The sequence below is a fragment of the Perognathus longimembris genome, chromosome 2, assembly GCF_023159225.1.
Source record: "Perognathus longimembris pacificus isolate PPM17 chromosome 2, ASM2315922v1, whole genome shotgun sequence".
Lineage (NCBI taxonomy): Eukaryota > Metazoa > Chordata > Mammalia > Rodentia > Heteromyidae > Perognathus > Perognathus longimembris.
In genome coordinates this window covers 12,565,778-12,589,313 of record NC_063162.1, presented here as the reverse complement: position 1 = coordinate 12,589,313, position 23,536 = coordinate 12,565,778, and the positions used below count along the sequence as shown (strand labels likewise).

Here is a 23,536-nt window from a genome sequence, read left to right as displayed (position 1 = left end):
ATTCTCTGGGTATTACTGGGTGGAAACATTGAAACAACAACAACAGCTTTTTGTACAGGCATGCTACCTACTACCACATCCCCTTCCAGACCTGGAAGAGAAAAGTTCCCTAGCCCGCACATGGGAAAACCAATAGCAAAAGGGAAATTACCAAGTAATTAGTTGGTTAAAAGGTAGTATGTGCCATGATGTCAGCATTGTTAATTATTAAATTAGGCAACAATTAGTATCTCATTAAGGTCATAGAAGCCACATTATAGCAAAGACAGAATAAGTGTGTGTGTGTGTGTGTGCACGCACACGCACACCAGTACTAGGACTTGAACTCAAGGCCTAGGCTGTCCCTTGGCCTTTTCCTTCAAGGCTGGTGCTCTATCATTCGAGCTCCACCTCCACATGTAGCTTTTTGGTGGTTAACTGGAGATAACAATCTCATCAGCTTTCCTGCCCAGACTGGCTTCAAATGATGATTTTCAGATCCCAGCTTCCTCAGTTGCTAGGATAACAGGCGTGAGCCATGGGCGCCCGGCAACAGGCTTCTTCCAACGTTCTTCCAACGTTTACAGCCAAACGCTCTAACAACTATGAGATGTGAATGAACTTCAGCGTGAGAGAGGAGGGGCAGCCCGAGGCTGCAGGGCCCCCAGGCTCCCCCCACCCCCAGCACGTGGCTACATCTTACTTGCTGATATATTCCCCGGTGAGGACCTTCCCGCAGGACTTGCATTTGAAGCAGCCCAAGTGCCACTGCTTGTCCAGTGCCAAGAGCGCCTGCCCATTCTTGATGTCTCTTCCACAGCCGGCACAGTCTGCAAGAGAGCCCAAGCCAGCCGTTAGCATGCATGGCCTTTGCTAAAGCCGAGTGGGGGGCTGTGTACCCCACCCTCCTCCCAGCACACCCCGCAGGACAGCCAGTCAGCATGTCCTTACGTACCACTCTAGTCCATTTGCTTTCTCAGTACCACATTCTTCCCCAGCAAATCTCCCAGACCCAATCCCCAAGCCGCATGGCAGCTGCCCGAACCCCGGCACATCCAATTGGATGGACGCCCTTCACTGGTCAGATCCCTGGGCTCAGGAACCCTTTGAGGTCAAGCTGTGACTCAGAGAATGATAATGACATAGCCTGGGCTCTGACTTTAAGAAAAGTGCTCTCAGGCCTTTATTAATTATAGGAATGCTGCCTATAAATCTTGCCTTTGTAAGTGGAGCTCTATTTCCTTATCAACTTAAACCAGCCTTTCCAAGATGTGTGATTGCTAATTAAATACTTAAATCTCTTAGATTTAATTGTCTTTGACAGGCAGAGAAGGAGGAAAGGTTTTCTCCATGGTAAATAGCGAGTGTGGACAGCAGAATCAGACAGTTTGGTCCTGCCGCCAGCTGTGTCCATTAACTGCAGGCCCCAGGCGAGTCACGGGTCCTGGCCCAGCCTCGGCTTGTCAGTGGAGACCATGCTGACAGCACAGTGGTTGTCACTTCACAAGGGTTTTAAAATCTGCACGTTGTTGCAAAGCAATGTCAAGTCCTACAAATATTCAAAATTAATGTGCCAGAGAAGCTAGACAGCAAGTTGGCCATGATGGCTGCAACCCCATACACAGCACGCATGCCATAGAGCCACGTCCAAGCAAGGCCACACAGAGACCAAGTTCAGAACACCTTCCCTAAATCTGGACAGCACCCACTCCACAAGAGCTTCTGATCTGTAGGTCTTCTTGAAGTCACCCAGAACAAGTCCAAGTTCTGGAAATCCCCCACCTCCAATTCCATCCGGAGATGGCTCACAGTTCCTCTGAGTCTTGTTAATGTCTCCTGACTTGTTCTTTAACTACCAGTGTGGATCTAGTGATGTTGGTCAGTGTAGAACCAAGTATTCAGGGCCCCATTAAAATACTCAGCTCATTTAAAAAAAAAAAAGGTATATGTATAGTCAACCCAGAATAGAATATTTCTAGAAAAATACATATTCTTAAGAAACTCCCTCCTGTTGGAGAAAGGCTTCACATATTCTGTATTATTTGAAATTTTAAACCATGAGAATGTATTTTTTAAAAAAAGGAAGTCAGGCTCATGCCTATGTTCCTAGCTACTCAGGAGGCTGAGATCTGAGGATCCTAGGCAGGAAAGTCCATTATAGGTAATTATCAACAATTAACCATCAAAATCTCAAAGTGGAGCCGTGGCTCAAGTGGTAGCTCACTAGCCTTGAGCAAAATAAATAAATAAATACTCACAGATAACACCCAGGCCCTGAGTTCAAGCCTCAGGACCAGCACGCATGCGCGCGCACACACACACACACACACACACACACACACACCTCATTCCCAACATATACACACATGAACATGAGTAAACAAGTACATATAAGTTTAAGCTCTGAATACTATAGAATTTCTCAAGGTATAGCCTATTGCATACTATTCACAAAACACTAAGCATTTGTATAAAATAAGGCTTATATGTGTCTGAACATCTCACCCAAAGTATCAAGAATCATATCTAGTTCACTAGAAGGATAAAGATGGAAAGACATAATATCTGTTCAAAAATATAATTCAGCAGTGATACTCACTAGATACTATGTTGGAAATGAATTAAATAACTTGGGGGGGGCTGGGAGGGAAAGTCTGGGGAAAAATGAGGGAGGGGGTGGCACTGTTCAAAAAGAAATGTACTCATTACCTGACTTATGTAACTGTAACACGTCTGTACATCACCTTTACAATAAAAATTTTAAGGAAAATAAATTTTAGCTGGGTGTTGGTGACTCATACCTGTAATTCTAGCTTCTCAGAAAGCTGAGATCTGATAATTGGGATTCAAATCCAGCCTGAGCAGGGTAAAAGCGCAGTTCAGGCTGAAAATTGGTGGGCTTTTTTTTCCTATGAATAGACTTTTCTGAGAACAGTTTCAGGTCCACAGTACAATCCAGCAGAGGGGCCAGATTCCCATGTCAGAGGCTCTGTACTCCCAACCCCTAACCTCTATCATACTGTCTGAGAAATGAACATTGATGCCTCACTATAGCCTAGAGCCTACAGTTTACATTAGCATTCATTACTGGTTCAGACAAGCTGAGCATTCTATGTGTGGACAGACCTAATGATGTGCACCTAATATTACAGTAGTGTACACAACACTTTCACCTCCCTAAAGATCCTCTATGCTCTGCATATCCATCCTGTCCTCCTCCTAGCCCTCAGCAAACACTCAACTCCTGTCCCCATACTTTTCCATTTTCCAGAATAAAATAGATCGTTTACAGTCCTGGGGACTGAACCCACACATGCAGGGCAAGCAAGCTCTGTACCATTTCAGCCAGCTGCTGGTGGTTAAAAACAAAACAAGACTATTTCTGATCATCACCACTAGGTGGCAGCAAACATTTGACTATTAAGAAGAGCATTGTGTGAAAGAATATTTTTGTTTGGAGTCTTCCTCACTGAAGCAGCGAGGTCTAGGGAGATGGAGAGAGGAGACCTTGTGATGAGCACTGGTTTTGGTGTCAGGAAGTGTCGGAGCCTCCATTTCTTAATCTATGAAATGCTACTAGTAAAAGCCTCCTGCTAGGCTGTTATCCATCATGAAAAAGAGATCACAGTGTTTTGCATATATTTACAGTGCTTGGTATGTGTGCTCCATTCAGTGGATCTCTAAACTCAAAGAGACAAAGTCTACCTCCTTGATAAGAGAAGGCCATTCCACATCCCGTATTCTGTATATTATGCAGACGCTACCTCTTCCTCTCTGGAGAAAGCCATGACCTTCACGGGAGCCTGAGGTCATGCTGGGGCAAGTGGACAAGATACAGAGTCAATGTCCTGCTGGCAGATTCACTTCTTCCAGGCTAACTTCAGCTTAGCTCTTTCATAACGAACAAAACATCCTACTCTCTCTAGCTTCATGGTTTTCAGCTGTTGAGAGAAAATTGTTTCCACATCACCGAAGCAGCTGCTGATAAATATAGAAAGCGTATGATTGACACTGGAATGGTTGTCAAAGTCAGAAATAGGTGAATATGGGACCACATTGTGGAAACACAAACCCAGTACCAATTTGCCAGTGTTCCACCAAGGGAAAGTAATAACCAAACAGGAAAAAGGAAAAAGAAAAAGATGAAAAATCTCAGTCTTAAAACATTTTGTCCCCAGCTCTTTACTCCTGGCACAGAGAGCCAGAGTAGCAATTTGGCTGCTTACATCCCACTCTCCACCTGGTTCTATATCACATCATTTTCTCCAAAGGCCATCAAGATCCTTAACCATAGGGCTTGTACCTGTTTCCCTCAATACATCTTACTGGCAAAGGGCCACCTGGGCTCCAGAAGGCTTTTGGTTGAAGAAAGAGTATTTGGGTGTCAGCAAAGGAAACTTGTATTTCCAAGCCAAGAGAGATGTCCGAGCCAACATGGATACTTGGGAATTATTTCTACTTTCCGAGAACTTCCCACTCAGCAAAAGGAAGATGCTCTACTATGAAAAGATGCCTCTGGAAGAGAAGAATCTGGATGAGGAGCCAAAAGCACCCGTGGGAGCCCTGGCCAGGTCCCGAGGGACGGTGAAGGCGGTGGCTTGCTTACCCAATGCACCTATCCTTCTAGGCTGAAAGCTTGCAGAGCATGAAATGCAGCTCTTCCCAGCACCTCAGACTATCTGCTTCTTCTTACCTCTGAATGTGAGATTCAAAACCAGGTTAGACGGGAGCCAGGAGGGAGCTCTCTATGCACGGAGAGGTGGGGCCCGGGGTATCCTGTCTCCTCTGCTGTGAGGGGATCAGAGGATCCCACAAGAAAAGGGACCTCCCACTCCCTGTCTGGATATCTCCCACTGTTGTGCGGCCCCAGAAGCTTTGAACGATGTTATTAGGGCTCTTGGGACAGATTGACTTCGCAGGTCCTATATCTCGGAAGCACTCCTGAACGTGAAGTCTGGAAAAGGTTGTATTTGGAAGCAGGAAGATGGTTAGCGTCATCTTTCATGGCAAGAGAAGACTGAAGTGGAAGAGCATGAGCTTGTGTAAACTTCCATCCTGTGCCCCCTGGGAGACACAAGTATCCTAAGATACCCCCCCGCCCCCCGCCCCTGAAGGTAGGGACTATACATTCAGAAGAAGCCATGAGGAGACGGGGAGAGAGCAAGGCTGGAGTCTGAAGAAGGAAGAAGAGATGGTGTGCAAGAGGTTAGCCAGAGCTGGGCGCCACCTGTTATCCTAGCTATTCAGGAGGCTGGAGGCTGAGGATTAAAATGCAAAACCAGCTTGTTCAGGGAAGTCTGTGAGACTCTCACCTCCAACTAACCAGAAAAAGCCAGAAGTACAAGCTGGGCGCCTGTGTTTTATGCTTATAATCCTAGTTGCTCAGGAGGCTGAGATCTGAGGATGGCAGTTCGAAGCCAGCCTGGGCAAACATGTCTCTGTGAAACTCTTATCTCCAATTAGCCACTCTGAACTCTGGGCCTGGGCACTGTCTCTGGGCTCCTTTTGCCCAAGGCTAGCACTCTACCACTTGAGCCACAGTGCCACTTCTGGCTTTTTCTGTGATTAATTGGTGACTAGAGTCTTCTGCGCTTTCCTGCCCAGGCTGGCTTTGAGCTGCAATCCTCAGATCTCAGCCTCCTGAGTAGCTAGGATTACAGGGGTGAGTCACTGGTGCCTGGCTCTCACTAGATTTACAAGGGTCATTATATGAACACCTTGCTTCATGTAGCTTTGAAGGGTCTCCCATGTGAGTTATCCCAGTCTACCTCAGGACTTCCTTCCATTAACCTGGAGGTCAGGATTCGCTGCAGTTTGTAGGCCACCGAGAGCCAGCGGAGCCCTGGAGACCATCTGACACAAATGCTGTACTTTATACAGCAGAATCTACGGTCAGAGTGGACCCAGGTGTCACCTAACATCCACCATGCACTTGACCACCCCTGTGCCTGGTCAGCGTGGAGTCCACGTTTCAGTCCTCAAATGCACATGAAGGTGGGCCTTACAGCTTCTAGAACTCCTGCGTTTAAACCTCCAGGCCCTGTTTTCTCTCTGGGCTATCAGCTCCTCTGCTGTCAATGGGTTACAAACAGTCACGATGGAACTTGAGCATGAATTGTTCTTTCAAATGTAGTCTGTGGAGTAGAGAATAGCTGTGAGAATAGTAAAATAAAAAGGGGCTGTGGGTATAGCTTAATGGCAGAGCATGTGCTTAGCATATACAAGACTCTGGGTTTGATTCCTACTACCAAATGAACAAGCCACAGGAAACACTGTGGAGGGAAAGTCTACCTTATCTAGTCAATGCTTCTGAGATGCCAAACTACTATAAAACATCTATAGGGACTTAGATGAAAGCATGGATTTACTTAAGGATATATACTTCCTTTACTGCAAATTTTCTACAAGTAAGAATTTAAAAGGTCACTAGTATTGGTGGCTCATGCCCATAATCCTTAGCTACTCAGGAGGCTGAGATTTGATGATTGAATTTTGAAGCCTGCCTGGACAGAAAAGTCTGTGAGACTCTTCAACTAAGTAGGGGGAAAAAGGCCTCAAGTGGAGATGTGGCTCAAGTATATAATGCCACTTTCATGTGAAATAGCTAAGCAAGGGTGTGAAGTCCTGAGATCAAGGCCCAGAACTGGTGTGTGTGTGGGAACAGTGACACAGTGTGTGTGTGTGTGTGTGTGTGTGTGTGTGTGTGTGTGTTAAGGAGAAAACAAATTTTATTATTAAAACTGTTATATAGATATAGTCCAGAAAAAATGCAAGCTCCCAGAAATCCTTTTTTTTATAACAAGAATAAAAAGAAATAGTACTTTTCATGAAATCATGGCATAAATTCATAGCCAAAATTAGGTTGCTATTAATAGAAAGTGGAAAAAGACTTTCAAGAACCTATAAAATACCCTTTTAGTAGACTATTAACCAGAGACACTTTATTCCTGCCCAGGGCTTAAGCTAAGGAGCTTCAAGGATAACAAAAAAAAAGATTCAGAGTCTGGTTGACTTGAAGTTCTGAGTTTAATGATACTATGTTATTCAATGTTATTCCATTGTTCCTATAGAACAAGGATTTCCCAATCCTGAGAGAAAAAGGGGTGACAGAAGAATGGGAAACAATGTTTGCTTCTGTGGATGGGGTGGTCACAGAGTAACAGATGCTGTTTGGTTAATAAGTTGCTTTACACACACACACACACACACACACACACACACACACACACATCACATCAGCCCCTGCCTCATGAATTCCTTTAAAGGAACAGCTGTTTTCATGCACAGTGGTTGCTCACCTTGTACGGGGCAGGTAGCTCCCATTTGCTAGGCCTCTGTTTCTCCCACACAAGCGTCCAGGCACCAGTTGTTACCTGTTCTCATGCATGAACTAAACACCTATATCCAGGTTACCAGTCTGGCCTTCGTGAGCCTTTGAGTTTGTGATACAGGACGAACACATTCTGACCGTGTCCATTTTCACGTAAGAGCTGGCCTAGAGCTTTCACACATGTAAGGTACAGAAGAGAGTATCTGAGGTTCGGCCCATCGCCATCATTATAATCCTAATAACGTTGATCTAGCAGGTGGCTGTGGTTGTTGGGTGTTTATGGGGCCATGGAATGTGTCCAGGTCCCTAATGACACAGCTATAAAAGCAGTGCTCCCAGTCCATGTTTTCTTTTTACTTAAATAAGTTACTGAAACAAGTCCATAATTAAAAAAATTTTTTTTAAGTATTTCATGGTAACTCTCACAGGCATGGGGGTCACCCATGGTTTACGCATGAGGAATACCACAGGTATGGTGTCAGCCCAAGAAAAGGACAGAGCATGGAATGGAACAGGAAATTGCCAATCCATGAGGCCAAGAGTTCAAGAACAATTTTATAAAGGACTTCTAACTTTGTAATAGGACACTGCCAGGAAAGCCATTATGAGATCCCAAAACAAAAATAGAGGGAGGGGCTAAAACCTTCACGTAGGTACCATGCGTCCCCACGCTGTGGAAAAGGGATCTCAATGCTATAAATAGGGCTCATCTCAGATGCTAAAAGTGACCTAAAATGATTGTGAAAGGCTGACATGGTGCTGGAGAGTGTGACCTTTTACTAGCCTCTCCAACATCACCAAGCCCCTGCTGGTTGAGCCCAAGCAGCCTCTGCCATGCTATTTTAAGTGGTAGCTCGTGTTGTTTTGAAAAACAATTCTGCACAACAAACAGGGTTTTTTTTTAGGGCCATGACAGCAACAGATTGCCACTAGGACACCTGAAGGCAGGCCAGGCAGTGGCCATTCTTTCAGTCTTCTAAACTCTAGTATTTGGCACTTTGTGTTGCCTTTCCTCCATAGCATATAAGCTTATAAAGTTGTCATTATTTTGCTCCTAGTTTTCCAGTTCAAGCCCTTAAAGCTAGTGCTCACAGGAAGCTGTGGGAAATGTCATGGATTTTCAAGGTCAACCTGTCTCCTTTAGCTAATGTTGAGTACCGTCTTCCTAGAGATGATGACCAAGAATCATTTCTTCTCAGTTAATTCATTAACAATGTATACATACCCCTTCCCTCCAAGGCTGGGTATGGTGGCTTACCTCTATAAATTCTACTCTCTCTCTCTCTCTCTCTCGCTCTCTCTCTCTCTTTCTCTTTCTCTGATATTTACTGCTTCCCACCCATCCTATGTGAGGGAAAAGCTCAGCCCACAGCCTCGGTGGACAGGGCAAGCTACATCGCCGAGGCTGAGCACCAGCCAGGTTCTACCTCTTCTCCTTTGTGAGCTTGGGACGGCTCTGTTTTCTGCTTACCAGCCATAATCCAGACATGCCTTGCAAACGTTATTTGATCCCTGAGCTGCCCCTAAAAGGACTATTGTTTTTCATTTTCCTGCGCGAAGGACAGCGATTATGGCTGAGTTCAAACGCTGTGTCCTCAGTATTCTGAATACTGTGTTTTTTTAAGGGAGTTTGGAAAATGTTCAGGCAAATTTGTACTTGTGAGCTGAGAAAAGGTCAAGTAGTAGTTGATTCAAGCCAGGAATGAAGGAGAAAATAAAGAAGAATAGAAAAGGGGAAGGACTGAAAACTGGGGGGAGGGAGAAGGATGGGCTTCCTGGGTGAACCCCGTTGACCTTCAGCCCTCTAAGCTCACACAGTGCTGTCCAGGCCGTGATCTGCCGCACTATGAGCACCAGAAAGTACTTTCTGGAAAAAGTTTAGAACATTGGCAGCTACTGCTTTTGAGATTCAGGCTCCCCCTTGGTAAACTTCTCTTAAATTCACACCAGGATTCAAATAATAACTATTCAAATACTGTACATGCATGCTAATCAAATTCACAATAGGCAATGATGAAAACAACCTAAAAGTCCTCCATGAAAGAGAAATAAAATATGATATAGCTACACAATGGAATATTATGCAGGCATGAAAAGAAATGAAGAACTGATAAATGCTACAATCTGGATGAACCTGGAAAACATTATATCAAAGAAAAAAAGCAGGACACAAAAGGTTGTGGGATTTAGTTTATATAAAATATTCAGAGAGAGGTAAATACTAGGAGTTTTGTGGGGACTGGGAAAAGAGTATAATGGGAATAAAATGCTTAGTGGGTTTGGGTTTTCAGGGAATGACAGGGATATCTGGGGACTAGGATGTGCAACATACAACTACACACTGAAAGCCACTGGCATGGTCACCTTACAACTGTTGATTCCTACTCTAAGAAAATCACCTCCATAAAGACATTCGACCCAGAAGCTCTGCTCTTGGGTTGGTTTCCCTAATTCAATGGTAAATTTTAACCCGGGAATTTGTTTTATGACAAAACTTTAACTGGCTACCATCACCCACGGTACATGGGCCCTTGCCAAAGGGGAAATTGTAATCCAGTTCTACGTCAGCTTCTCAGATTCAGGACCCATTAGCAAACATCAGCTCACTTACTTCATTCCAAAGACAAGAAGAGGAAAAGGGGGGGGTTGGATGTCAGTTTCAGTACTTTTCCTTGGGTGACCAGCCACTTAACAGACATGAGCGAAGGTCACAGCAAGGACATGCTTCGGTCTGGAATAGGCCTTGCATTTTATGTTGTAAAGCTAACTTTATTTTGTTTTACATATAGTTTGGTTTTAAACAGATTTTTTTTTTGTCAGTAGTGGGGCTTGAACTCTGGGCCTGGGTGCTGTCCCTGAGCTCTAGCTCAAGGCTAGCACTCTACCATTGAGCCACAGTACCACTTCCAGTTTTCTGGCGGTTAATTGGAGATAAGAGTCTCATGGACTTTCCTGTTGGGGCTGGCTTTGAACTGCTTTCCTCAGATCTCAGCCTCCTGAGTAGCTAGGATTACAGACAGGTGTGAGCCACCAGTGCTAGGCATAAACATATATATATATATACATATATACATATATATATATACATATATATATGGTGAAACTTCCTTGTATAAAGTCAAATTATTGTCCTCTTTCCCTGTGGCCAGCTATGTATTCCACTTGCCCAGGCATAGCTACAGAGAGCAAGTTATCGAGTATCTTTCCTGGGAAAATCAGTAGGAATCTACAACTAAGAGGGATACACAAGTAGGCCTTGTGAACAGCTAAATTCTTACTGCTATGTGACAATTAAAACTAAACTGTAAAATATTATTCCAACCACTAAAATTCTAGGTTTAGTGGCAAGTTGGAAGATGTGTGCCTTATTATGTAAGACCCACTAACTGCCCTGATGACACTGATTTATGTAAACCAGCTGCACAGCTGGTTTGGTACACTGTATTATGGAAGTGCCTGCAGAAGAAAATAAAATAGAGCTACAGGTTTGAAGGGGTGGGTGGGTGTGGTTGTACTAGGGCTTGAACTCAGGGCTTGGGCACTGTCCCTGAACATGTGGTATTCAGAAGAACACAGATTATTTATTTATTTACTGTGTGGTGTGTGAGTGTGCATGCATGTGCTAGCACTAGAGCTTGGCTCTCACTTGGCTTTTTTGCTCAAGACTGGCACTCTACCACTTGAGCCACGGCTGTACTTATAGCTTATAGTGGTTAATTGGTTAATTGGAATCTCACAGACTTTTCCTGAGATGACTGGCTTTGAACTGCAGTCCTCAGATATCAGCTTCCTGAGTTACTGGGATTACTGGTATGAGCCACTGACACCTGGCTAAGCAAATCATTTTTTAAAGGAGACTCATGAACACAATGCCAGGGAGAACTGAAGTGAGCATGTACGGGTCTCTAATGGTACACGTGTCCACAGCACTCACAAATACCCAGAGCATGTTCACCAGACTATTCCCATGTAAAGACACCTCAGAGGTTTTTCATTTCCTTCTAGGTAACTTTTTCTAATATTTTTTTTGTTTTATAGTAAAAAAAAAAAAAAACCATTAAAAAAAACAGGGAGAAGGCTGTTCTCATAGCCACATGGCCTACAAGATTATAAGCAGAAAAACTGGCATCAGAACCAGCCAACAAACTGCCCAAACCCCATGCTATAGGGCGGGGGCATACATGGCTCAAGTGCAAAGCCCAGACTTTAAACCCTTGTCCTATCACTAACAACAACAATAATAATCCCAATTCTAAAGCAGGGTCCTGCTGAACCCCTTCTGCTACTGGTCCTACAGGAGGAATGTTTCTAAAGATCTCTTTGGGGGTTCTGACTATAAAACACTATTGTCAAAGTCCAAGAGTCCATGGGCTCTAAGTGTACATGTATTCCTGCCTTCATTGTGTGCGTGTGTGTGTGTGTGTGTGTGTATATGTGCACACATGTGCGCACTAATACTGGGACTTAAACTCAGGGCCTGGGTGGTGTCCCTTAGCTTTGTCACTTAAGGCTAGCATTCTACCACTTGAGCCACAGCTCTATTTTCCACTTCTTGGAGGATAATTGGAGGTTGTCTCACAGACTTTTCTGGTTGAGCTAGCTTTGAACCCTGATCCTCAGATCTCAGCCTTGTGAGTAGCTAGGATTATAGGTGTGAGTCACTGGCACCGGGCTCATTGGTCTTTATATTAGTAGAAAATACCAAATGAGTGGGTAAAGGCAGCTGAGAAGAACATGACAGCAACAAAAGGAGATTTACAAAAAGTGGAGACTGTCTTCCCCCCAAATTAAAAAAAAAATCAATGTTATAAGTAACCCAGCATCATGATTTAGTCACTTATTACCTCCACCATCCCATTTTACCAATGAGGAAGTGGAAAGTCTCTATCTGGGCCCGGTACAACCTTTACTGTTTTACCCATCACATCTACCTCATCTGACAATTTCCACTGAACTTTCAAAGAATGTCTTGAGATAGATCTTAAAAGTAAATGAAAATTCCCTTGGACCAAAGAGAAAAATAAAAATAATTGAAAAATGTTTTCTTCTCCAGGCACATGACTGATTCTTTTAGCAGCAATGCTTTGAACTCAATCCAAATTAAAGCATGTGCTACCTGTGTGATACCTGTGGGAGTTCCAATCGCAGTCAGGATAATGAGGATGCTCGAGAGAGGTCTATGTAGAGAAGGGAAGGGAGAAGCACTGGTTTTGATGTACTGTGTGGGGGTGTTCACCATGTCAATCCACCAAGCCCACATGCAATCAGACACGACTCAGACACCCTTTGAAGTAGAAAGGGTGATGGCAGACAGCAGCCCACTCCCGCTCCTGGAATAGATGAGAGCCCTGGAGGAACCATGGAGGAAATAAGAACCCAGACTCTATGCACCAGGTTGCCACACACACAGACATCCCCCTCACATGGCTCCTTAACCCCTGGGAGTCCAGTGTCTTAGCTATGGGTGAAAATGCACGATGAAGTAAAACTTCAGAGCATTGTAGTTAACCTTCTAGAGAATAATGCCTCTGCCGAGAATATTTTCTGAAAGTATGACTCAGCTAGTCACACCATTTAATTAATGTTCATCCAAACCCCGTGAGGGCCTCTTTCCATTTGAGATCATGTCAATTGCTTATTGAATTGAAGTTGCATCAGAACTGGGTGCAACGAGTGCTATAACTAATTCAAAGCAATCGTGCTTTATGAAAGTAGATTGTTTCTAGGAATAGCTTCCTGTCTTTCCAGTCACCAAGCCTTGATACAAAAGGAAGACAACTGAGCTTGTAAAATGTAGACACACTTCATCTTTGCTCAGTAAGCTCAATGGGAAAGCAATTTGGTATAATTTGTCCCCTTGACTCAGCCTCTATTTATCGCTCTTTTCTGCTTGTATCCCTTTTATACCATCTGTGCTTCCCATTCCATGATTACAGAAAACTAGACACAGAATATGAAATAATACTATGGGTTAGAAGAGCAAACCTGTCTCTGAGCAGAATATTCTAGAGGTAAAGGAGGATTTCCAGCTAGGTGCCCATGGCTCATCCCTAACTACTCTGAAGTCTGAGATCCAGAAGATAGAGCTTTAAAGCAAGACTGGGCAGAAAAGTCCATATCTCTATCTCTAACCCGTATAAAGCTGGAATTGAGGCATGGCTCAAATGCTAGAGCACCAGCTATGAGCATGAAAGCCAACAGAGTGTGCGAGGCCCTGAGCTTAACCCCTAGCACCAGCAAAATGGCCTTACCTTGTTGATACCTCACAGACTCTGAACATCATCAGGGACAGTTTCACAATAAAACAAAATCATTTTCAGTTTCTATTTAGGAACCTTGCCAAGATTACAACAGCCATTTGGTTTTATTTAAAATAGGAACTGAAATCAAATCAAGGTGGTTTTGAAGTGTAGAGCAGTTCTTAAGGAACCAATAACTACTGAATGTTTTCTACTTATGCTCCAATGAGTTTTAGAAGCTTGCTGAGAATTCTCATTACTCTAGTATTTGTGCGCTTACCTAGTCTGAGATATTTTGCATATGAGTATCTAAATATAACAAGTCTCTTTTTCATAGACACCCACACAGCCTATAAATGCCTTTCAGTGCTTATATAAATAGATATGTTCTTCTTTAAAAATAAGGATGTTCTGACCAAAGTAGCTGCACAGAAATGAGCTGCCATCCATTAGAAGAGGAGAAAATATAATTTGGCCCAACAATTTTCAGACTAGCAATAATGGTTAAATCTAGAATTAGAAAGACAATGGAAGTTTGATTACATTTTTATACTTAACAATTTTCACATGGATAATTTGCATATTTTTAAAAAATAGAGGATATAGGTAGGAATATGTCTGTAAACCTAGCTACTTCCGAGGCTGAGAACCGATTATCCTGGTTCAAGGCCAGCTTAGGTAGAAAACTAGATGCTATTCAAAAGGTAATGAAAGCAAAAGGGCTGAAGGCATGGATCATGTGGTACAGCACTTATCTAGCAAGTGTAAGACCTTGAATTCAGAACTCCAGTACTACAAAAAAGGGGGGGGAAGGAATAAGAGAATATAAATGTACCCAAAATATATTATCAAATATGAGTTGTACAAAACAGTGGTTTAACTATGACATTTTCATACATGCACATAACAATTAGAACCATCATATTGGTGAAGCTATGCTTGAAAAGTCTGGCTCCAAACAGCATGGCCTGAGAGAATGAGAAGCCTTTAAGAACTATCTTCTTCTTAAAGCACAACAATGGAGAGAATGTAGAGCAAACAACACAGAGAGCAAAGAAGCAGTGATCTGCTGGTTACTGCTGGCTCACACCTGTAATCCTAGCTACACAGGAGGCTACGACCTGAGGATCGTGATTTAAAACCACCCAACAAACACTGGAGATTCTTGCCTACAATTAACCAGCAAAAACTGAAGCCCGAAACTGGAGGTTTGGCTCAAGTGGCAGAGCTCCACCCATGAGTAAAAAAGTTGAGCAAGTACAACAAAAACAAACAAAAAAGAACCAGGGGTCAAAAGACCAGCATGTGAGCCACCTCACCTGTGGGTCCTTGTGTGACCTTGGCTGTCACCAGCCTCAATCTGGACACCTAGAAAAGCACGAAAGACTCTCACCAGCATTACACCACGGCCATTTCTGTCAGGCCTCCCTGGCCAGGAGCCTCCCTATAGCTGCCATCATTTCCTGCCCGCAGAAAGTCCTCTTTTATAATTAGACCAAAGCATTCTTCCCAAGAATTTGCTAATGTATTTTCAAAGACAGCCCTCCATGATGACTGACTATTTCTACCCCAAGGCAAGCTCACCTTCCCAGCAACCTGCTTCTCTTGTATTTACGGCAGAGTAAACAGGTACCAGGAAAGTCCTGCCACCCACTAGGTGCCGGGGTCATGCTTGCTGGATGATTGCTGCCCTACCCAGGCTGCTGTCACTTAGCACTGAGTCATATCAACCTGCCTGTTTAGTCTTCAGTCACAACACATGAACATTTGCATTTTCTTCTTTTTTCCTTCCAATATCCATGCTTGGTCAGAAGTGTGTGTGTGTGTGTGTGTGTGTGTGTGTGTGTGTGTGTGTGTGTGTGTGTGTGTAGACTTGAACTCAGGGCCTGGGCACTGTCTCTTAGCTTTCTTTTGCTCACGGCTGGTGCTCTAACACTTGAGCCACTCCTCCACTTCTGACTTTTTTGCTGGTTAACCAGAGATAGTGTCTCATGGGCTTTCTTGTTTGGGCTGGCTTTGAACTGTGATCCACAGATCTCAGCCTCTTGAGGAGCTAGGACTATAGGCATGAGCCACCAGTGCCCAGAAGAATATTCTTATTTGTAACAAACATATGGATTTCACTTGAAGAGGAAGATTTGGAATTGTTATACATTTCATAGAATTCCTCCAGCTGGAAGTGGTTTATGTCACTCTTAGATACTGTGATACACAGAGCTGAAAGGGGATTTACTCTATCCACATTGCCCAATGATTGCTAAAATCCTCAGAAAGCAAGGCCAACTTTGCACCCACCCCCAAATGTCCCAGGAACAAAACGAGATGTGATGGTACTTCCTACCTTAGTGCTCACGATTCAGAAAGCACCTGCTTATACAAGTAATTTTCTGACCTACTCACAGCTATTTAAAGGTACTTTTTAGAAGAAAGAGAGTGATTGGCTACTATTGCGTAGGAGGCAGGTTCTCTTTAGAGTCCCACAGGTCACATGAGACCTTCTTATAAACAACGTGACATCTTGCTTTGATTGCCCAATACAAAGCCATGCCTTTACTCAATTTTCTTTTTTTTTTTTTTACCTATTAGATAAAGTTGTGTATGCATTTGTCCATGTGCTCTTTCTAGAAGCTGAAGGATGGAAGAGCTTACATATTCACTGATTTATTCATTTACTTATTCTGTTTGAACTCTTGGCAATTTTGCTCAAGGCTGGCACTCTAACTCTTGGCCACACCTCCACTTTCACATTTTTGCTGGTTAATTAGAGATAAGAGGCTCACAGACTTTCCTTCCTGGGTTGGCTTTGAACCTGGAACCTGAGATCTGCTGAGTAGCTAGAATTATACACATGAACCACCCGTGCCTGGCTGGGAAATGTTATTTTGCTCACAGTTTCATCACTAGTTCAAAGGACAACATACATTGAGAGTACACAGTCAAATGAACCAATGTCAGAACCTCTCCCAGTGAATAGGAAGTATTTAATGGTAATAGAAATCACCTCACTTGCTCCTTAAGTGTATGAAGACAGTGATTTTAATACGAATAGCTGCCAAATGTTCTCCCATCTCAATCTCTACGACTACAGATGAGCCTTTCCTTTTCTATTTTTTCTTTTTTTTTTTTGGTAGTACTCGGGCTTATGCTTGCTATGCAAGTACTCTATCAACTGCTCCATACTCTCCAGTTATTTTTCAAATAGGTCTCACATTTTTTTTTATCCAGAACTGGCCTCAAACCACAAGCTTCTTACCTACAGCCTCTTCTGTAGTTGGTATCACAGGCCCATGCGACCATACCTGATTTATTACTTGAGATGGAGTCTTGTGAACTTTTGCTCCTTCTGGCTTTAACCAGGATCCTTCAGATCCCTCCCTCCCTCCTGAGTAACTGGATTACAGACTGAGCCACTATGACAGGCCTGATGTAAGTCTTTTCAACATGTTTTATAATTATTTCTCCTTCACTAGCTGTCAAAATGGACAGCCTGCTACCCGATTCTATTCGCATCTTTTTGACGTAATGAAGACGTTTCTCCCTGCCTGGGTTGACTCATGAGGTGTCGGTTGACTATTGAAAGTGTCATAGTTGGGACTTATCTTTGCACTAGCTGGCTGGGCTTTGCCTGAGCTTCCTCTGAACAAAGGAGAGGTTTGTGTCGCTGGTTGCTATACTTACTGCTAGGGCAGGTGGCTTCTTTGGGGCTGGAAGACATGGGCTGTGCACAGAGTTGACACAAGCAGTCTCTCCCATTGAATGTGACTCGGTCTCCTGGTGGAAACGGGCGCCTAGAAGCAGAAAGACACCAGCCTCAAGGTTACTCCAGTCGTCCCATTCCTTTCCCTAAGTCCTGGCATTTGCTGCCCTCTGGAGCAAATTTATTTCTTGGAGGAGCACCGGCCAATGTCTGAGCTGGAGTTATGCTCACAATGGCCAGCTGGATGGGGGCCTAACAAATCCACGGGCCTCATCATGAGCAAGGAGAGAAGGCACTGGTTCTTGAAGCAACCAGACAGTGAAATGGAAGATTTACCTTCCCTCCTAAGTGGAGAGAGGGCCCAACCATCACCTAGCAGGGCGCACAGAACAGTACATTTCCAAATGGAAAACCTTTATGAAGGAACGTTTTAAATGCTATGAATTTCAATTAGAGCTCAGGATTCCTCCCCAGGAGATGTGCTTGTAGCCAAGCACGATTCTCCCGTTCTCTGAGCTCTGATGCAATGCTGCTGAGTTCAACCCTGTCCTCCCTGGATAGCTGAATGTGGTGCGGTGCTGGGACCCAGTCGTTTCCCCCCACTGCAGCCCAACCACAGCCCTGAAGGATACGCAAGCAAATGCACTGGCTGGGTGCCAATAGAACTCTACTTATTAAAAACAAAACAAAACAGGTATTGGTCCAATTTCACCTGTAGGCCACAGCTTGTCAACCTCTGCCATAGAGTAAAAGTACCAGTTTATTTATTTTTTAATGGCCTCGGGCTGATCTTGAGCTCCAGAGCTTAAGTGATAAGCCTATCTCAGCCTCCCAAGTACTGGGACTATGAGTTCATACCAGTTTACTTAGCTAGAAGAAAATATTTTATTTTATTTTTTGTTGGCAAGGGGGCTGGAACTCAGGGCCTGGGTGCTGCCCCGAGCTCATTTTTTGCTCAAGCTAGCACTCTATCACTTTGAGCTATAGCTCCATTTTCAGATTTCTGGTGGTTAATTGGAAATAAGAATCTCATTGACTTTCCTGCTTCGGCTGGCTTTGAACCGCAATCCTCAGATCTCAGCCTCCTGAGTAACTAGGAATACAGATAAGAATCACCAGTGCCCCTCTGGAGAGAATATTGTAAACACACACACACACACACACACACACACACACACACACACACCCTTCTGTTTATTTCAAATAAACTTTATCCTTCTAAGCAACTTTTCGTTCATGAATCAAAATCTTTTGAGACCTGCAGGTACTGTCACAGTGGGTTTTCAGCTGTTTAAAACCAGCCATATGATGATGTCATTTGTAGGAACAGACTTAGAACTGCCAACCATTGTGTTAACCAAAATAAGCCAAACTTAGCAAGACAAAGATTGCTTGTGTTCTAACACATGTAGAATCTAGATGTTTCAAGGAGCTAAGAAAATAGAAGGGGGTTATTTGGAGGGGAAGGGGTCCAGCAGTACAGAGGGGCTATGAGAAGTAACGAAGCATAAGTATGTCTGAAGTAGACTGCATGCATGCATGAGAATGTCATAAAGAAATTCAATATTTTATCCAGTTACCAACAGCATAACATTAGCCATGTTCCTTTGGAGAGAGGGTCATGTAAGTGTCCCAGGGAGGTTCCATTTTGACAGAGCATGCATACACGTGAGGAAAAGACACATCAACGAAGGGATATTTTACTGCTTAAGAGCAAAGAAGCTTTGGCTTGGCAAAACGATCACTCACTTGCAGATGGTACAAGCAAAGCAGTTGGGATGGTAGGTCTTGCCCAGGGCGGTCACCACCTCGCCTTCCACAAACTCTCCACAGCCATGACAGCGTGTCCCATACATCCGCTGGTAGTCCAGGGTGCAGAGATATTCCCCGTTCTTTATGAAGAAGCCTCCTTGGGCCAAGTCACAGCCACACACTGTAGAAAGACAAGTGTACATCGAGCGTTATTATCTGCCCAGCTGTTGGGCAGCATTTGCCTTCTACTGAATGCTGGCTGCTCACTGTGATCTCAATGGTTTTGGGTGAGGGGAGGGGACTTGGTACAAAGAGCTATTTATTGTTGGGCTCTGCCTTCTCTCTCCCTCCCCTTGGCAGTCTTGAAATACTTCAGACAAGTCCAGTCCACTGGCTGGGTCTCAATGGCTTCTGTGGTATGCTTAAGAATCAGAGGTAATCAGTCTCTGATGGAAAGATATGCTGTAGTCAGGCTGTCTTAGACAACAAAGGTGTCCCTGGCAGTGCCTTTCGGAAAGATGTTTGTTGTTCACCCACACAACTTGCTTAGTTTGGGCCCAAATTGTTACTGTGTTGAGTAATAAATTCTCACTCTACCCAAAGTAGCAACTAGAATTTCCAGTAGCTATTTTTTTTTCACAGTCTGGAAATAATTTCCATAGCTCTGAGGATTTCAGACGTTGAATTTTCTCTTTGGGTAGCAATAGGACAAGCCAACTATTCATATATATTGTATAGTGGGGTTAAAAACAGCAAGCAAGTAAAAAGGAAATATTCAAGACAAAGGTTTTTCTATAACCACAATGCATAGAAAAGTGAATGCTTTGTTGTATCTGGCATTTTGGTATCTTTCTTGCAAAGCTGTATACAACTGTGGATTACAGGAATGGCACGAATAAGCAGGTCCTGGGATGCAAGGGCCTGGCCTACGTGTTCAGACAAGGCCCAAGCAAGTTATGGCAACTAGTCCACAAATAAAGCCCAGAGTAATCCCCTGACAGCAAAAATTTCCTATTGCCAAATGACTGGGAACAACAATCAAAGCTGGACATCTTCAACCTTGACCTCTCTATCCCAAGGTTGAATGACTCCACACAAGGAAGAGCCTTACACAAAGAACCCAAGGCATTGTTTTGAGGGGGAGTGAGGCAGGACTAAGGCTTGAACTCAGGGCCTGGGCACTACCTTTTAGCTTTTCTGCTCAAAGCTGGTACTCTGCTACTTGAATCATGGCTCTAGCTCCTTCTTTTTGGCAGTTAATTGGAGATAAAGAGTATCAGGGACTTTTCCTACCTGAGAATCTTTTGGGATGTCTTAAACCATGATTCTTAGAGCTCAGACTCCTGAGTAACTAGGATTACAGGCATGAGCCACCAGTACTCAGCCCAGGCCCCTACACCAGTAGAGTTAAAATGCTGAATTCCTAAGGCCCTTCAACACCACTTGTAGGGTACCACTGGTTCTCACGACTCATCAGTATGTCTAGTGAACTATGGCTGAGCACAGCGAGACCTGCTGGATGTAACCCCCCCCCCCCGTCCCAGTAGGTAAAGATATTCAAGGTGGCACACAAGTCACAAACAAGCTTTCCATGTGGACTCAATGGTCTGTCGAAACCAACTCTCCAGAGCTGCTTCTTTGCAATATATAATGAAGTAACCCAAGATTAGGGCATGACATAGACCATCTGCAAATACTTCTGTAATCATTTTCCCAAGAAAACAGCTTGCTTAGCCCTTGCTACCTGCCACCCCACCAGTGTTTCCTCCCCCAGCCCCCAAAGAATGACACCTGCTTCTCTCTTACCACATGGACCATGCAGAGAGCCCGGGGATGAACCAACCTCATTCTGGCTGCAGATTCCTTCAGCAACAAGAAACAATCAGAAGCCAGGTGCTGGTGGCTCACGTCTATAATCCTAGCTACTCAGGAGGAGGCTGAGATCTGAGGATGGCAATTTCAAGCCAGCCTGGGCAGAAAAGTCTGTGAGGTTCTTACCTCCAATTAACCACTAGAAAACTGAAAGGGTGCTATGGTTCAAAGTGGTAGAGGGCTAGCTTTAAGTGAAAAAGCTCAGACACAGTGCCCAGGCCCCTGAGTTCAAGCCCCAGGACCAACAGATGAAACGATCAGAATGGGGAGGGTCACAGAGCACCTTAAGTAAGTTGATCTCAGTATTTTTGTAGGTATGTGCTATTATTTTCCTACATGTTAACAAAGTACTTTATGGACAAGAGTCTTTATCTGTATTCTTTCTGAGATCCTTCTCAGGGACCTCCTGACCATGGTAGCTAATACCTGAAACATAGTTTATATCATAATCATAATCATCATTTTGGTTGTTATTATTAAATTTAGTTCTACCTCTAACCTGGCAGGTTCCCACTATTTTCCCTTCTCAGGCACCAGCTGTTCTGATGATTCAGTTACTCTTTCCAAGTTAGGCTTTACACAAAGTGACAGGACAACAGACTGGGCTCCCTAGTCATTCCCTTTAAGCTCTCTTCTCACCAAAGCTAGGTAAAAAAGTTCACAGATCCTTTATGAAAAGATCTGGTGGCAACAGGATAATCATTTTTTATAGTTGGTGGTGGAGGTGGGGTTTGAATTCAGGGCCTGGACGGCTATCCCTAAGTTCTTTTTGCTCAAGGCTGGCATGCTACCACTTTGAGCCACAGTTCCACTTCTGGTTTTCTGGTGGTTAATTGGAGATAAGAGTCTCACTATCACAGACTTTCCTGCCTGGGCTGGCTTTGAACCACAATCCGCAGATCTCAGCCTCCTGAGCAGTTAGGATTTACAGGCATGAGCCACCAGTGCAACAGGACAATCTTAATGGTGATACAGATTACTGAGGCCATTTCAAAGCTATCACTGAATGTTTTATTAGTGCTTTGTGACCTCAGGATGCCTCTGTGAGGCTTTCTCTGGTTCACATATCTTTGTGAAAGTGACACATATTCTCCTTTGTTAAATCCTAGCTTTTATGGACCTAGCACAGCCTTACCAAATGATTTCATGGCACTGTTGAGACAGGCCAATGTCCCATTGGGGTTTGATTTGACCTTTCCTTACATTTCAAGGAGTGGCCCAGGGAGGCTTACCAAATGACAACAATTTTACTTCTAGTGGTTTAGACAACAAACAAGCACATGCTTAGAGAGCCAGGAATCCTTGCAGGCTCACAGTAACACTAGCTCACAATGAAGAGATTCTAAGTCTCTTGGTGTTTGCTGAGACTGGATGGTGGTGACATGGTTTCAGGCTCTTTTCTTTTTGCATTCCCTGCTACTCCTCTGACAGCTCTTCCTCCTTGAGGGCCCTACTCACAGGTAACCCCCCACAGACACCACCCCTTCCTCTATAACATCCAAGCTCCCAGGGAAAGTCTCTCACATCTGTGTCTAGTCAGCACTTTCCAACCGGGTCCCAATCTCACTCTTGCTCTGTGAAACCTCCTTCCTGTGCATGTGTGGGAATGCAATGCACGTACATACACTCTCATACACGCACAAGGACGCTTAGGCAATTCTTCTGCTTTCTCAGTGTATCAGTAGCAAGCATGGGGAAATTCCCACTCTTACATCAACTTTGTCAACTAGCCATTAAATCCAATCCAATAGTTCTTATATTGGCAGAAAAAGCGCGCGCGCACACACACACACACACACACACACACACACACACACACACGGAAAGAACCTGAATTTCTACCAGCTGAGTCTGTTATGGTATGTACAATTTATAGAGCTGACATATAAAACCCAGAGTGTTGGCTGTGGTATATTACTGCATGCAAAGAACAAATGTCACAAAATTAAAATGGATTTTAGAAAAGTCTACTTATAATTTTAAGGATAACAAAAAGGGACTTCACCTACATAGGATTGTGATGTTGGCTCTTTTGTCCCATATACCTGTGTGCTAATATTCATACAGCGTAAAATTTACCATCTTAATCATTTCAAGTGGGCAGTCAGTGGCAATAAGAATATTCACATTGTTATAATACCAATACCATCATCCAACCACAGAACTCTTATCATCTTACAAAACTCTGAATCCAACAATAACTCCCTGCTTCTCCTTCTCTCCAGTCCCTAGCAAGCCTGTTTCAACTGCCTGTTCCTAAATCTGACTGTTGTAGGTACCCCTGTATCAATGGATGCTCAGCTTTAATCATACTAAGATGTAAAGAAAAATCATTCAAAATGTTGGAACCTGGTAAAGGGAAAAAAATTTCAGTCCTTCAGTGTCACACTGGAGCATTATTGAGCAGCTCGTGTGGATTCTTGCATTACCCAGGAGGACAGGATCTGTGTTTGACTAGCTCGTTCCTGTTGATTAACAGCCTAATTGCTGCTCATGTTACCCAATGAACAGAGAGATGCAGGTCGTTTCTGTCTAGTTTCACCACTGTGTTGGAGCATGAAGCAGCCTTTTGTCTTACCCCACCACGTAGCTCTGACATGCTTCTTTGAATATCTCTGCAACCCATTCCTTTTAGATTTTTTTTTTTTTGGTCCATTGAGGGGCTTG

General features: G+C 43.8%; 1 protein-coding gene across 15 annotated transcripts in view; it reads right to left on the bottom strand.

The window, feature by feature from the left end:
• Ablim1 (actin binding LIM protein 1) overlaps positions 1 to 23,536 on the bottom strand; it is a 243,101-nt gene that overhangs the window by 87,769 nt on the left and 131,796 nt on the right. For all 15 annotated transcript variants that reach the window (XM_048338187.1, XM_048338185.1, XM_048338196.1 and 12 more), the window contains 3 exons: positions 18,995 to 19,178; positions 17,227 to 17,336; positions 683 to 809 (listed from right to left, as the gene is read on the bottom strand). In XM_048338187.1, the coding sequence (XP_048194144.1) occupies positions 683 to 809; positions 17,227 to 17,336; positions 18,995 to 19,178 (421 nt within the window). The remainder of the gene's footprint in view (positions 1 to 682; positions 810 to 17,226; positions 17,337 to 18,994; positions 19,179 to 23,536) is intronic.